The sequence below is a fragment of the Typopeltis vanoorti genome, chromosome 15 (assembly GCF_054136105.1).
Source record: "Typopeltis vanoorti isolate ZY-2024b chromosome 15, IOZ_Tvanoo_1.0, whole genome shotgun sequence".
NCBI lineage: Eukaryota > Metazoa > Arthropoda > Arachnida > Uropygi > Thelyphonidae > Typopeltis > Typopeltis vanoorti.
In genome coordinates, this window is record NC_143563.1 from 60,734,429 (window position 1) to 60,747,932 (window position 13,504).

Here is a 13,504-nt window from a genome sequence, read left to right on the forward strand (position 1 = left end):
AATATTTTATAAATTTTGCATCACCAAAGTGAAGCCTTTTGGCTCTTTATTTTAGTCAATATCCTTTATTTATATTTTCAAATAATCAGTGTTGTTTTAACAGTTCTTTCTATTCTTATTATTTATTGATGTATCCTTGAAATGGTTCTCACACAAAGAAAATTTTCTCCAAACAATGATACTACACCAGTAATCACTTTTTGGAATGTTTGGACATTTATTGTGATATTAAAAAGAAAGTGTGAAGGTGCCTTGGGCAATATTATTTTTCATAGCAAGTAGTATTTTATATAATTTGTCAATCCCTGTTCATAAGTATGCTGATCAATTTTTTTTCTTTATATTTCTTCCACATTGTTCTTTCTCTGTTTTTTTTTTTTTTTTTTTCGCAACTCCTGCTTTATATCTCTACTCGTCCACTTACCCCCCCCCCGCAGTCGGTTTATCCTCCTCACCATGGGTATGCAGTCTGATAATTCTTCTCTGAAACAATACCTGACCACTTCCCATGTACTACTGATATTCTTTCCCTGTAGCTTCTCAAACCATGGCGCTGCTCCAAGATACCCCCCAAGTTTGCCTTAATTATCAGCTTTGTAGTTCAACTTTACCCTTTCTAAAACGAGTAGAAAGGCTTATGTAGGCAATTCATGTCAATTTATTTAACAGTATTAATCCACAACACAGATTAATAAGAAAATAATTAATATTTATTTAATTTATTTGCTGATATTTCACTGGTATTATATCCAGCATCTAAAGAGCATAATTACAGTTTTTCACAGTACATGAAACAATAACAGTTTGGTATAACAGTGGAACTAGTTTAAAAAAAATTGTAACGGATGACACAAGCAACTTAATTCCTAATTAGCATTATCTACTGCTTGATAAAGAGGCAAAAAAATGTATTCATTTGATTTTAAAATGACTGTCTCCTAGATTTTTGGTAAATTGATACAGCTGTACTTATTGAGGTTTGGAGAATGTTTTAACGCTGCTGCTAATTCCAAAAAACAATCACTTATGATGACTTTACCAAAAATCTGAGAGACAGTCATTTTATGATCAAATTAATACTCTTCTCTCTCTCTCTCAATCCAACAATAGATGGCACCAATTAGGAGTTAGTTCCTTATGTTGAGCATTATAATTTTTTAAACTGGTCCCACTGTTATACTAAATTGTTGTTTGTGTACTGTAGCAAATTGTTCTTGTGTTTGAAGGTGTTGGATATAATACAGGCAAAATAATCAGCAAATAACTTAAATAAATATTAGTTATTTTCTTATTAATCTATGTTGTGAATTAATACTGTTAAATAAATTGACATAAATCCTTTCTTGACAGAGAATTTCACATGTTTAGCAATCCCAGAACAAGACTGCAAGGTTACTTTCTCCACTTGGAGGCAGGGTATCTGGACACGTGGACCTTGATTATGATACATCTTCTGATGCTATTACGAGATACAGTACTCTCAAAACCATGGCATCCACATCTTCTTGTGGACCTCCTGGTCCTAAGTAGTAATTAATAATATTTTATCATGTTGGCCTCTATCTCACTGTGAGAAGATAGGTCAAATGGACCATCTTTCCCAGACCTGAAATCCTCCTTTACTTCTATTTTTGTTGGTTGAAGTTCTCCAGCCATCATCAGCAATACCCCAGAAAAGTCTGCCTGAAAAAACAATATCTTTTATGTTCTCTCCCTGTAACTATATCCTTTTCTACAATCAGGTTTTGTTGATGCATATAATTTTTCATATTATGCTTGAAATAATAATTTCAAACATTATCTAAATATTTGGATAAAATTAAAAGGGAATTGATGGGAATTGAAATGGATCTATCTCCACAGGAAAAAAGTTGAGGATTTTGGAAACAGCTGTTTTTCCAACAGAGACTTATGAACGTGAGACTTGGAACCTAAAGAAGTCCGATAGGAAAAGGATAGCTGCTTTTGTGATGCGATATTACAGAACGCTGTTGAGGATGTCATATACTGAAAGGCAGACAAACAGTTGGGGGGCTAGAAAGAATCTGTATAACTTTAAGGCTCCTTAAGGATATTGACAGAAGAAAGTTGAAACACTTTGGCCACAATGAAAGGCTGGAAGGAGCACTTCTCGAAAAAAGAAGGTAAAGTTCCTGGAAAAGAGGAATGGGTAGATCATCAATGAGATGATGTGTTCTGAGTGACCAGAGAGTTGAAACCTCCAGAAAAGCATATAACAGGACCACTTAATGAGGACTGGTGTGACACATCATCGAGAATCTGAGCAACTACGCAACATCTGGTAATGTCTGGTGTAATAGATGCTATGGATAGTTAATACATTCAGAAGCAGTTATTATGCAAGTGAGGATTCTTTGATATGTCAAATTTCGTATCACTTTTGCGAAAGTTAATTTAATTTGATTTGAGGAAAAATTTGAAAATACTAAATCCTAAACAATCACAGAATTACTAAACAATTCCAAAAGATAAGATTTATGCTGTTAATAATAATAATAATAATATTATTATTATTATTATTATTAAGTTTCTTCAACAGACTTTAACCTTATTTTAAAACAAAACCCAGTCTTTAGAATTTCAGAGCTGTAGAAATAGTTATACAGGTATCCCTTGCTTAACACAGGATTTGATTAACGCAACGAAATTAATTGCAGCAATCCCTTGATATACACGCCAAGAATTTTGATTAACTCACCTTTAACCCTGCAGAGCTCTCAGTTGATCTCATAGATACATGCAAAATGTTTAATATAAATATTCTTACACAATTCAGTGTATAGCTTGGAGGTCATGCATAGCTGTGCATTCATATGTTACGAGCGATATTCTGCACTGTTTTTTGCTGTCAGTTTGGTTTAACACATGTAAAGGTTTGTGATATTTGACAGTAAATTGTATCTGAGAGATACTGTGACCTCCAATGTCAGTATAGTATGATTTAGTTTTTTTTTAAATTCTTTGTTCAATAATTTCTAGATTGTAAAACTGAAAATAAATAACCTATCATTGTATTATTGAAATAGAGAGCCAAAGGCTTATTTATCATACATGTCCTCTAGGAGATGTGCTTTACATTATGGAAAATACTAAGGAAAGTGATCTGGAGCTTACTCCACCTTTACTACGAGTTGCCCATATGGTTGCTTATGCTTGCATCTGCCGAAACTTTTAGTTTCTATATATTTGGCACAAAACTCTTGTAGTTTCTATATTTGGCTATGAAATAATGTTGGATTCAACATCCACTTAATTTGTATCATCATGTATTATATTTGCAGTGTTTTTTCTTTATGTTTTATTGCTTGTTTGCTGAGGTCTGGAGAGTCATTTTGCTTGTTTTCGTAGAATTATGTCGATAAGAAAAAAACTAAAACTGTTTAAATGACTCTTCATAACTTCTTTTGATAAAAAAAAATTGCAGTAAATAATGTAGATAGAAGCATTTATTAAACATTTACTTTGCATTCATTTTTTTATCTTTCCTAAAAGAGTACCATATAAAAGGAATTATTAATACAGTAATCGATCATGGACGAATCGTAATTTTTACCATTGATTATTAGATTTGATTAACACGAATTTGATATAGACGGTAACATCGAAGGATTAATTAACCACATTATTTGAGAGATACCTGTATTTGTAAAAAAAATTCACATAATCATGATTTACTTAACAGTTTAACAGTTTTTATTATTCACATCACATATACAAAATATACATATTATACTATTCAACTTGTATAATTTTGACAATATTTCACAATACAATTCAATGCACAGTACAATGTTACAAAATAAAATTCAAGTATTACTATCATATTCTGTTGGTACTAACACTTATTTTGGCTATTATTTTATTATGGTTAATAAAAGGTTTTCTCATATATGCAAGTAGAATATAATATATTTCGAATGGTTTCATAGTTATAAGTAACCTGTTTAGAGTAATGTAAGTTAGTTAATGCAAATTTATGTAACCAAGGGCTGTAGCCATACTGGTTACTAGTAAAGTAATTAGCTCAAAACAGACACTGAGAGTCTGGGGACCGCATCTAAGAAGGCTCCCTTACCAGTTATGATAATGTACATGTTGATATTTTAATACCTAATTGAATGAACCAATTTGTAAATCAATACCATAATAGTTTAAAATAATTGTCAACATTGTTTAATCCCATAAGGTAGTTTCTCAATCTTTTTCTGAATACATATTCTGGGGTTATAGATTTAATTTCATTCGGAAGTTTATTATAGCTACTCATCGCAATGTACTCGAAAGATTTATGAAAAATTTCTTTGTTAGCCCAGCGTTTTTCGACTGCAGTGCAATCGATAGTCTACATTATATACCAAGAAACTTTCAGTGTTCTTTTTACATATAACAGACAACCATAGAGATATAATAAATTTAGTTTAATCCTTTATCCAAGTGTGAGCAAACAAAGTTTGCGCCTGAAAGTATCTTCAGGACTGGGGTAAGGTGGTACAACACCAGGGCAACTCATTGCAAAGGTGGAGCAAGATACCAACACTCCTGTCTCAGTATCTCCTATAATGCAAAAAACATCTCCTTGCGGATATGTCTAATGTTATGCATTAGGGGAAGGGACACTACCCAGACTAGTTTCGACCTTTATTAAGGTCTCTTCAGTGGGAGCCAGGCCCAAGCTGAGATACCAGGCAGAAGCATTCGCAGGTCATCTCTACCTATAGGAGTTGCCAAATGGTGTGCCACCCTTTTTTAATAAATTACTCTGGATTTAAGAAAGATGTTGAAAGTTTATTTTTCACTTGGTTAGAGTATAATAAATTTAGTTTAATCCTTTATCCAAGTGTGAGCAAACAAAGTTTGTGCCTGAAAGTATCTTCAGGACTGGAGTAAGGTGGTACAACACCAGGGCAACTCGTTGCAAAGGTGGAGCAAGATACCAACACTCCTGTCTCAGTATCTCCTATAATGCAAAACACATCTCCTTGCAGATATGTCTAATGTTATGCATTAAGGGAAGGGCCACTACCCAGACTAGTTTCTACCTTTATTGAGGTCTCTTCAGTAGGAGCCAGGCCCAAGCTGAGATACCAGGCAGAAGCATTCGCAGGTCGTCTCTACTTATAGAAGTTGCCAAATGGTCATCTCTACCTATAGGAGTTGCCAAATGCTAGTCTGGGTAGTGGCCCTTCCCTTAATGCATAACATTAGACATATCTGCAAGGAGATGTGTTTTGCATTATAGGAGATACTGAGACAGGAGTGTTGGTAGCTTTCTCCACCTTTGCAACGAGTTGCCCTGGTGTTGTACTACCTTACCTCAGTCCTGAAGATACTTTCAGGCGCAAACTTTGTTTGCTCACACTTGGATAAAGGATTAAACTAAATTTATTATACTCTAACCAAGTGAAAAATAAACTTTCAACATAGAGATATAGTTTCTGAAATGGTAGAATATTATGAACGATATACAGATCATTGGTTGAGCGTGCGAAGTCGGTAGTAGTTATGGCTCTGATTATTCTGTTTTGTATTCTTATTAATGGAAGCAGATTGTTATAATAGTCTCCACCCCAACAGGTAATGCCATATTGCAGTGAAGAATTTACCCAGGAATAGTATAAACATCTTAAGAATGCTGCATTTACAAATTTTTTAACATAATATATTCTGTTAATTATGAACCTAAACTTTTTTGTTAAAGTGGTGTGGGAGTTCCACTTCAAATTGCAATATTGATATGGAGACCCAAATACTTGATGTATTTTTGATTAAGTTACATTTACAATTTAGAGTATCACTGCGGTTTTAAGAAGCAAGCCCAGCAGGTGGACAGGATGTTGAGAGTGGGAACACTGAATGTTGGAAGAATGACTGGAAGGGGAAGAGAGGTGGCAGACATGAAGAGGAAGTTGGACATTTTATGTGTGCAGGAGACAAGGTGGAATGGGGGAAAGGCAAAGGAACTGGGAGATGGATATAAATTGTTCTACTCTGGAGCGAATAACGAGGGAAGAAATGGTGTAGGAATTGTGGTGTGTGGCAGAATGAAGGGTGAAGTACTGGACGTAGGTAGAAGGAATGACTGGATCATGTGAATGAAATTGGGTCTTGGAGAAGAGCGGGTGGTCATATTATGTGTATATGCCCCACAAGTTGGTTGTACAGCAGAGGAAAAAGATGAGTTCTGGAACGTGTTAGATGAAGAAATGAGGAAATTGGAAGAAAATGAGATGGTGATTGTTGGAGGAGACTTGAACGGACATATAGGAAGACAGAATAGAGACTGTGAAAGGGTGTATGGTGGCCATGGAGTGGGAATGATGAACCAGAAAGGAGAGAGGGTTGTGGACTTTGCAGTAGCGTTTGATCTGGCAATTGTGAACTCGTTTTTCTACAAAAGGGAAGAACATTTGATAACATTTAGGAGTGGTAACAACAGCTCACAAATTGACTACATTTTGACTAGAAGAAACCATCTTAAGGTTGTGACAAATTGTAAAGTAATTCCAACAGATCAAGTAGCACAACAACACCGACTGCTGTGCGCAGACTTTAAAATAAGATCGAAGATAAGAACTTCTGGATGCCGTGGGATGAAGACAATTAAGTGGTTTCGCTTAAAAGAGGAGAGTGTGAGGAATCGTCTTAGGGAGAGGGTGTTAGAGAGGATTTCCAATGGACTGGAAAATGTACAGGATTGGTGGAAACATAATTCAAAAGTAATCCTGAGCTGTGCAATCGAGGTGCTTGGTGAGACATCTGGAAAGTTTAGAGGTGCAGAAGGAGGGTTGGTGGTGGAATAATGATGTACAAGTGGCAGTGACAGCTAAGAGGAAGGCAAAGCAGAAGTGGGATGAGTCAAGAGTGGAAGAGGACAGAGAGGTGTACAAAGAGAGAAAGCAAGAAGCCAAGAGAGTTGTGGCACAAGCGAAGGCCATGGCATATCAAGATCTGTATGATCAATTAGAAACAAAGGAAGGACAGAGAAAAATTTACCAACTAGCGAAATGTAGAAATAAAGCAGCAAAGGACATCTTACATGTGAGGCAGATCAAAGATGCTGAAGGAAGAGTATTATGGAGGGATGTGGACATAAAAAAACAGATGGAAAATATACTTTGAGGGACTTTTGAATGAGGAAAATGCAAGGACTCTCAGAGGAGATGGGCAGCCTTTTGAGGGGATGGTGCATAACATCAGTAGAGTGGAAGTGACGGAGGCCATGAAGAGGATGAGGAATGGAAAATCGGTGGGCCCCGACAGAATTCCAGTGGAGGCATGGAAGGCACTGGGGGAAGAGGGAATTGACCTGCTGTGACACCTGTTCATGAAAGTTTACCAACAGGAAAATATACCTGAGGAATGGAGGGAGAGTACTCTTGTCCCCATCTACAAGGGTAAGGGGATGCACAAGACTGTAAAAATTACAGAGGAATAAAGTTGATGTCCCACACAATGAAGATCCTAGAAAGGGTTCTTGATGGTAGATTGAGGAAGGAGGTGGGGATTGCAAAGGAACAATTTGGATTCATGCCTGGTAGATCAACAACAGATGCTATCTTTGGTTACGGCAGATGATGGAAAAATATCGAGAGAAACAAAGGGAGCTACATCTGGTATTTATTGATCTGGAGAAAGCATACGATAGAGTGCCAAGGCAAGAAGTCTGGAGGTGTCTGAGGGAGAAGAAGGTGCCGGAGAAATATGTCAGGTTGGTGCGGGAAATGTACAGAAATGTGAAGACAAGTGTTCGGACCTGTTTGGGACAGACAGAAAGTTTTCAAGTAACAGTTGGCTTGCATCAAGGGTCAGCATTAAGTCCGTTTCTGTTTATTATTGTGATGGAGGTGGTAACAGAGGAGGTGAGAGAAGATGCGCCTTGGACAATGTTGTATGCAGATGACATCTTGTTGTGTGTAGATTCAAGAGAAGAAGCGGGAACTAAACTGGAAAGATGGAGAAAAGTACTGGAAGAGAGAGGTATGAGACTGAGCAGAAGTAAGACAGAGTATATGTGTTGTGCAGTCGGCGGCGGCGGCCAGGAGACAGATCTGGAGCTGGAAGGAAATGTCATCAGGAAGGTGAGAGACTTTAGATACTTAGGTTCAACAGTGGAAGAAGATGGAGGAGCTGAGATGGAAGTGGGATGCAGGATACAAGCGGGTTGGAGGAACTGGAGGGAGATGGCTGGAGTGTTATGTGATAAGAGGGTGCCGATCAATCTGAAAGGCAAAATTTATATGACAGTAGTGAGGCCAGCTATGACATATGCTATAGAAACTGTAGCCCTGAGGAAAAATAACATCAGCAGGATGGAAGTAGCAGAGATGAGAATGCTTAGGCGGATGTGTGGTGTGACCAGAAAGGATCGTCTGAGAAATGACTATGTCAGGGGAACAGTGAAAGTTACGAACTTAGGAGCAAAAATACAGGAGGCAAGGTTGAGATGGTTTGGTCATGTGATGAGGAGGGAGGACGAATATGTGGGAAGAAGGGTCATGCAGATGGATGTGCAAGGAAGGCGGAAGCGTGGGCAGCCAAAGAAGAGATGGAGGGAGCTGGTAGAAGAGGACTTGAAGATGAAGAACTTGGACGTGGTAACAGCCCAAGACAGGAAGGTGTGGAGGAGACTCATTACAAACAGTGACCCCCACTTAAGTGGGAGAAGCTGAAGAAGAAGAAGAAAATATCACTACATTTCCTTTCATTATGTTCTTATGTTCATTTTTCATCGTAATCATCATCACGAACCATGGGCTCACTGCCCATTGTTGTCTGATGCCTCCTTCACTATCTTCCACCTTTCTTTGTCCAGTGCACAGTGTCACAGTTTCTGTACATCCATTCCATGCCAGTCTCCTTTATATCATCTATCCATTCTCTGTATGGTGTACCTCTTCTGTTTACAGCATCCATAATACCAAACATGAATGTCTTTATCTTCTGGTCCTCACTCAAAGGAGAATCTAATGCAAAATTCTTCTGCATTAGATTCTCCTTTAGTTGTTTCTTGCAATAGAGCTCTTCATTTGTGATTTTCTGTATCAATCCTATTCTTAGAATCTTCCTGTAACAAGTTCTTTCAAATGCCAAAATTCTTTTTCTTGATTCCTTATTTATTACCCATGTTTCAGATCCATGCAGTACACCACTAAAGATGCATGTTTCCAGCATCTTTAGTGGTGGACTCTTAGTTATGTTTGCAGGCTGATCACTTTACTTTTCCAGATGTTATCCATGGCCTTCAGATTTGTTCTTCCCTTTGCAATCTTTTGTTTTATGTTTTTCTTGCCAAATACCATTATTGTCTTTGTTTTTTTTCCAAGTTCATAACAAGTCCAAATCTCTTTCCTTCCTCATTTAACAGTTTCAATGTTTTTTGTAGTTCTCTTTCTTTTTCTTCCCAAATAACAATGTCGTCTGTTCATTTTTTACAGTGTTATATATACTGAATGTAAATTTTGTAAATAGGAATGTTTCATCATGATAAAATAATCTAAATATACAGTGTGTATGTGTGTATATATATATATGTTAACATTTATTAATGCAGTTGTATGCTTAGTATTACTGGAATTGGTGTCTGTGTGTAGAGGCTTAAGTACTGTGAGGACATCATGTTGGAGGCTTAATGGATTGTATACAGCACTCAGAAAGGATTAAAACAGAATTTAATACTTCCTATATTTCGTCTCAGTCACTTAGACATCTTCAGGATTACAAAAAAACTAATGTAACATATACACAAATACCACACAGTACTTAGCCCAACCACATGGGTGACACTAAAGTCCTATCTAGGTGGGGCGCCCTCTAAGGGCAGTTGTAGGTGGCCTGGAATGTAAGGCGGGACCTCTGGTGATAAGTGTTTCCCAAATCTTAGGAAGCTTAATTATCACCCGAGGTCCCACCTTACTGAAGATATTTTCAGGCGCAAACTTTGTTTGCTCACACTTGGATAAAGGATTAAACTAAATTTATTATAGTCTAACCAAGTGCAAAATAAACTTTCAAGAACTTTCTCTAAATCCAGAGTAATTTAATAATAAGGTGGCACACCTTAAGGCAACTCTTATAGGTAAAGATGACCTCTCCATTGCTTCTGCCTGGTATCTCCACTTCAGGGTGCTCCCACTGACGAGACCTCAATAAAGGTCGAAACCGGTATGGATAGTGGCCCTTTCCTTAATGCATAACATTATATATATTCTCAAGGAGATGTGTTTTACATTATGGGAGATACTGAGATAGGAGTGATGGTAGTTTGGCCACCTTTGCTACAAGTTACCTGGTGTTGTACTACCTTACCTCAGTCGTGAAGATATTTTCAGTTGCAAACTTTGTTTGCTCACACTTGGATAAAGGATTAAACTAAATTTATTATAAACTTGCAAATAACTGTGCAACAGCACAGATTTCTCAAACCTTTCAATGATATGTGTTCTAAGTGGATGATATAGACAAGGATCTTGAATAGCAGAATAATCAGTATGGTTGTCATTGATTAGCTAGAATTCTCCAAGTGATGACAAAGTTAATTCTTCTGGTATCCATTATTTTAGATTATTTAGAGTTAAATGTGCATTAAGTCACTAGTTTCTCAAGATACTTTTGTCTCTCTTTCTCTTTCTGAAATGAGCTAAATATGAACTTTTTCTATGCTGTGGAGGATGCCAGTTGAGTATAATACAGTGTTGAGAAGGTGTGATTAGGTCATCTGAAATAATAAGTACGTTGAAGGAGGGAAAGAAGATATCAGGACCAGCAGCCTTTTGGATAAGTTGGTCAGGATTCTTCATATGCCTTTCTGGTGAATATACTACGTGCATTCCTGGTATGGAAGGTATGTGGTACATTCACCAGAAAGAAGTCCTTAGAAAAAGTGTCCAAGAGTTTTGATAGGGACTAAAATGTAAGGTAATATCTAGAACATAAATTTAATATTTGTCTGAAATGTGTAACTTGCATATATAATATATTTTTCTTATTTTCTTTCATATTATAGAAAGCCAATTTTTTACCACTGTGTTCCTCAACACATAACGAAACCTACTGTAGATATCACATATAATATCTATGCATATTTAAATACACACAATCCTGTCCAACAGATCGTGAGGGATTTACGAGTAGGCTGGAAAGAATTAATAGCAATGGAAGCAACTTCAGTAAGTAAGTATGTCATATTTATATATAAAAAGTAATAACACTTAAGTAGATTACTGTTTGAAGCAAACTTTCATATCAAATAGTTATATCCTGTGTGACTTCGGAACCTTTTAATTTGGTTTTAAAGATTTAAATACTTATTTAATCTTCTCTCTGTGTACAGGGGTGCAAACACACCCCAGACTAATAAAAACATAAATAAAAAGTTGCCAAATGGAAAATTTCCAAAGTTTTCTTAGGAATGCTATCTGTGATATGTTTCACACACAATTTAAAAAAAAATTTCATTGAAATTGGTGAATTTGAATGTAGTAGTAAGGCTTCAAAGCACATGAACACCTAACCATGTACAGGGGTGCATATGCCGATATTCTCCATACAAAAACCAGTTTTTGTAAGCAACTGCGTTAGTATTTTTCCGTAGTTTGTTTTGTATTTACATTCCTTGTTGCCTAAAATATATATTTTTTGCTTTGCTACCATATTCGCTTTGGAACTATGTATGATTCTTGTATGAGCATGTATATTTTTCTTTGTTTATAGTCATTTTTTGCTACTAAGTTTGCAAGTTTGTTCCGTGATATGTTTATTTTTTTGTGGTAGTTTTTATAGAATATTTTTTTATGTAGGTATTTTAGATAATTATGACAGGAAGAAAATTATGTTACACCAGTTCCAAGTTGAGAGATCTTTTAGAGGAAGTGTCGTCAGCTGCTTCATGAGATATGCCAAGCGATGATGATGATTCAAATGTGGAATTAGAAAGCGATATTTTTGATGGTAATTTCTCAACTTTTGATGATGTTGCTGAAGAATATATCCCACAATTAGATGAAGAAGCAAATGTGGAATCTATAGCTTCTGTGAACGCTTCAGCTGCTGGTTCTTCTGCTGAGAATATCCTGGAAAATGTTGTGTATCCAAATAGAAACTCAAAAATTAGCAGAAGATGGACCAATGTTCCTCCTGATGTACATAAAGTTCCTGACTTTCAGGTATTTTGAGAAAGAGAAGGAATTGCCAGAGCAATACTATCTCAAAATCTACGCTCCGCAATGGACTGTTTCAAACAAATAATTCCTGAAACAATTATAAACGTGATTGTGTTGGAACTAATAGAAAAGTCAGAGATCATTACGATGCATCCAGAAATCCACAGCAATACAGACGACCTCATATTTGGTATGATATTGATGCTGATGAAATCTATACTATGATTGGCATTTTAATATATGTTGGAATGCAGAAGAATTGGGATGAGCAGCTGGACAAGCTCTGGGAGAAAGGCAAATGCATGAACACCGAAATTCATGATGAAAAAATTATTCACACCGATTCTGACGATGCATCTTAAATTTTTTTTTTTTTTTATTTATGCAAAATTATTTTTATATTTTAAATTAAATTTTTTAATTTTTTTATATCGTCTTAAAAATCAATAAAATTTCACAAATACTTACACAGCCAAAGTTTTTTCTTTACATTTTGCACTGAAAATGCATGGAATGTAATTTCATCCCTGTACATGGTTAACATTAAAATATTTGTACACACAGAGAGAGAGAGAAGGTTAAATATATTAGTTCACTTACTCAAAAGAATAGGGTTAATAAAAGCCTCATTAAAAATGGAACTAAATTCACAGCAATAACTGATTAGTTATTATAGTTTATTTAAATCATTGTGTAAGATTTGTACATCACTTTTATTAACTATTGCTTTATTCAGTTTTATTATTATTATTATTATTATTCAGTTTATTTTCTATTTATTCAGTTTTGCATCATTAAATATTATTATGCAAAACAGTTACATTATTGCAGTTCTGTGCATCCAGTGAACTTTAATCAGTTTTGCATTAACATCACTATGAGCATTATTGAGCTGTTCTGCTTCTTTTTCCTCACCCTTTCTTCAGTGAAAAATTTCCTTGCTATAGGTGGGTACTGTGATTTAGCCTAAACCTTCCCCTTCCCCCAACACACACACTCACAGTTTCCAAATAGATGTGCTTTTACCTGATGGTTTCTTTGTTTCATTTAATCAACTAAAATGCATATGTGTTTACTTGCATTTGTTTATTTATTTTAATTATATTTGTATACATATTGAGTTTATCAGGCACAGTATTTATTTCTATTAGTGTTATACATATTATTATTATTTTAAACAAATATGGTCTTTATTTATTCATGGTACTTAGTGGTCTTTTTTTCAGGTAGATATTTTGTATTGATTGAAGATGTCTTAACAGCATATAACATTTAGCAAGATCAAATATAATGTTTATTTACATTTAATATCTGAGTTTATTTTA

The 13,504-nt window shown here is 35.6% G+C and overlaps 1 protein-coding gene across 1 annotated transcript in view; it reads left to right on the forward strand.

The window, feature by feature from the left end:
• The window catches only part of LOC150098796 (choline transporter-like 1), a 237,964-nt gene that overhangs the window by 70,259 nt on the left and 154,201 nt on the right, over positions 1 to 13,504 (forward strand). The window contains exons 6-7 of the mRNA XM_090405754.1: positions 11,024 to 11,190; positions 11,950 to 12,182. Coding sequence (XP_090261880.1) covers positions 11,024 to 11,190; positions 11,950 to 12,182 — 400 coding nt within the window. The remainder of the gene's footprint in view (positions 1 to 11,023; positions 11,191 to 11,949; positions 12,183 to 13,504) is intronic.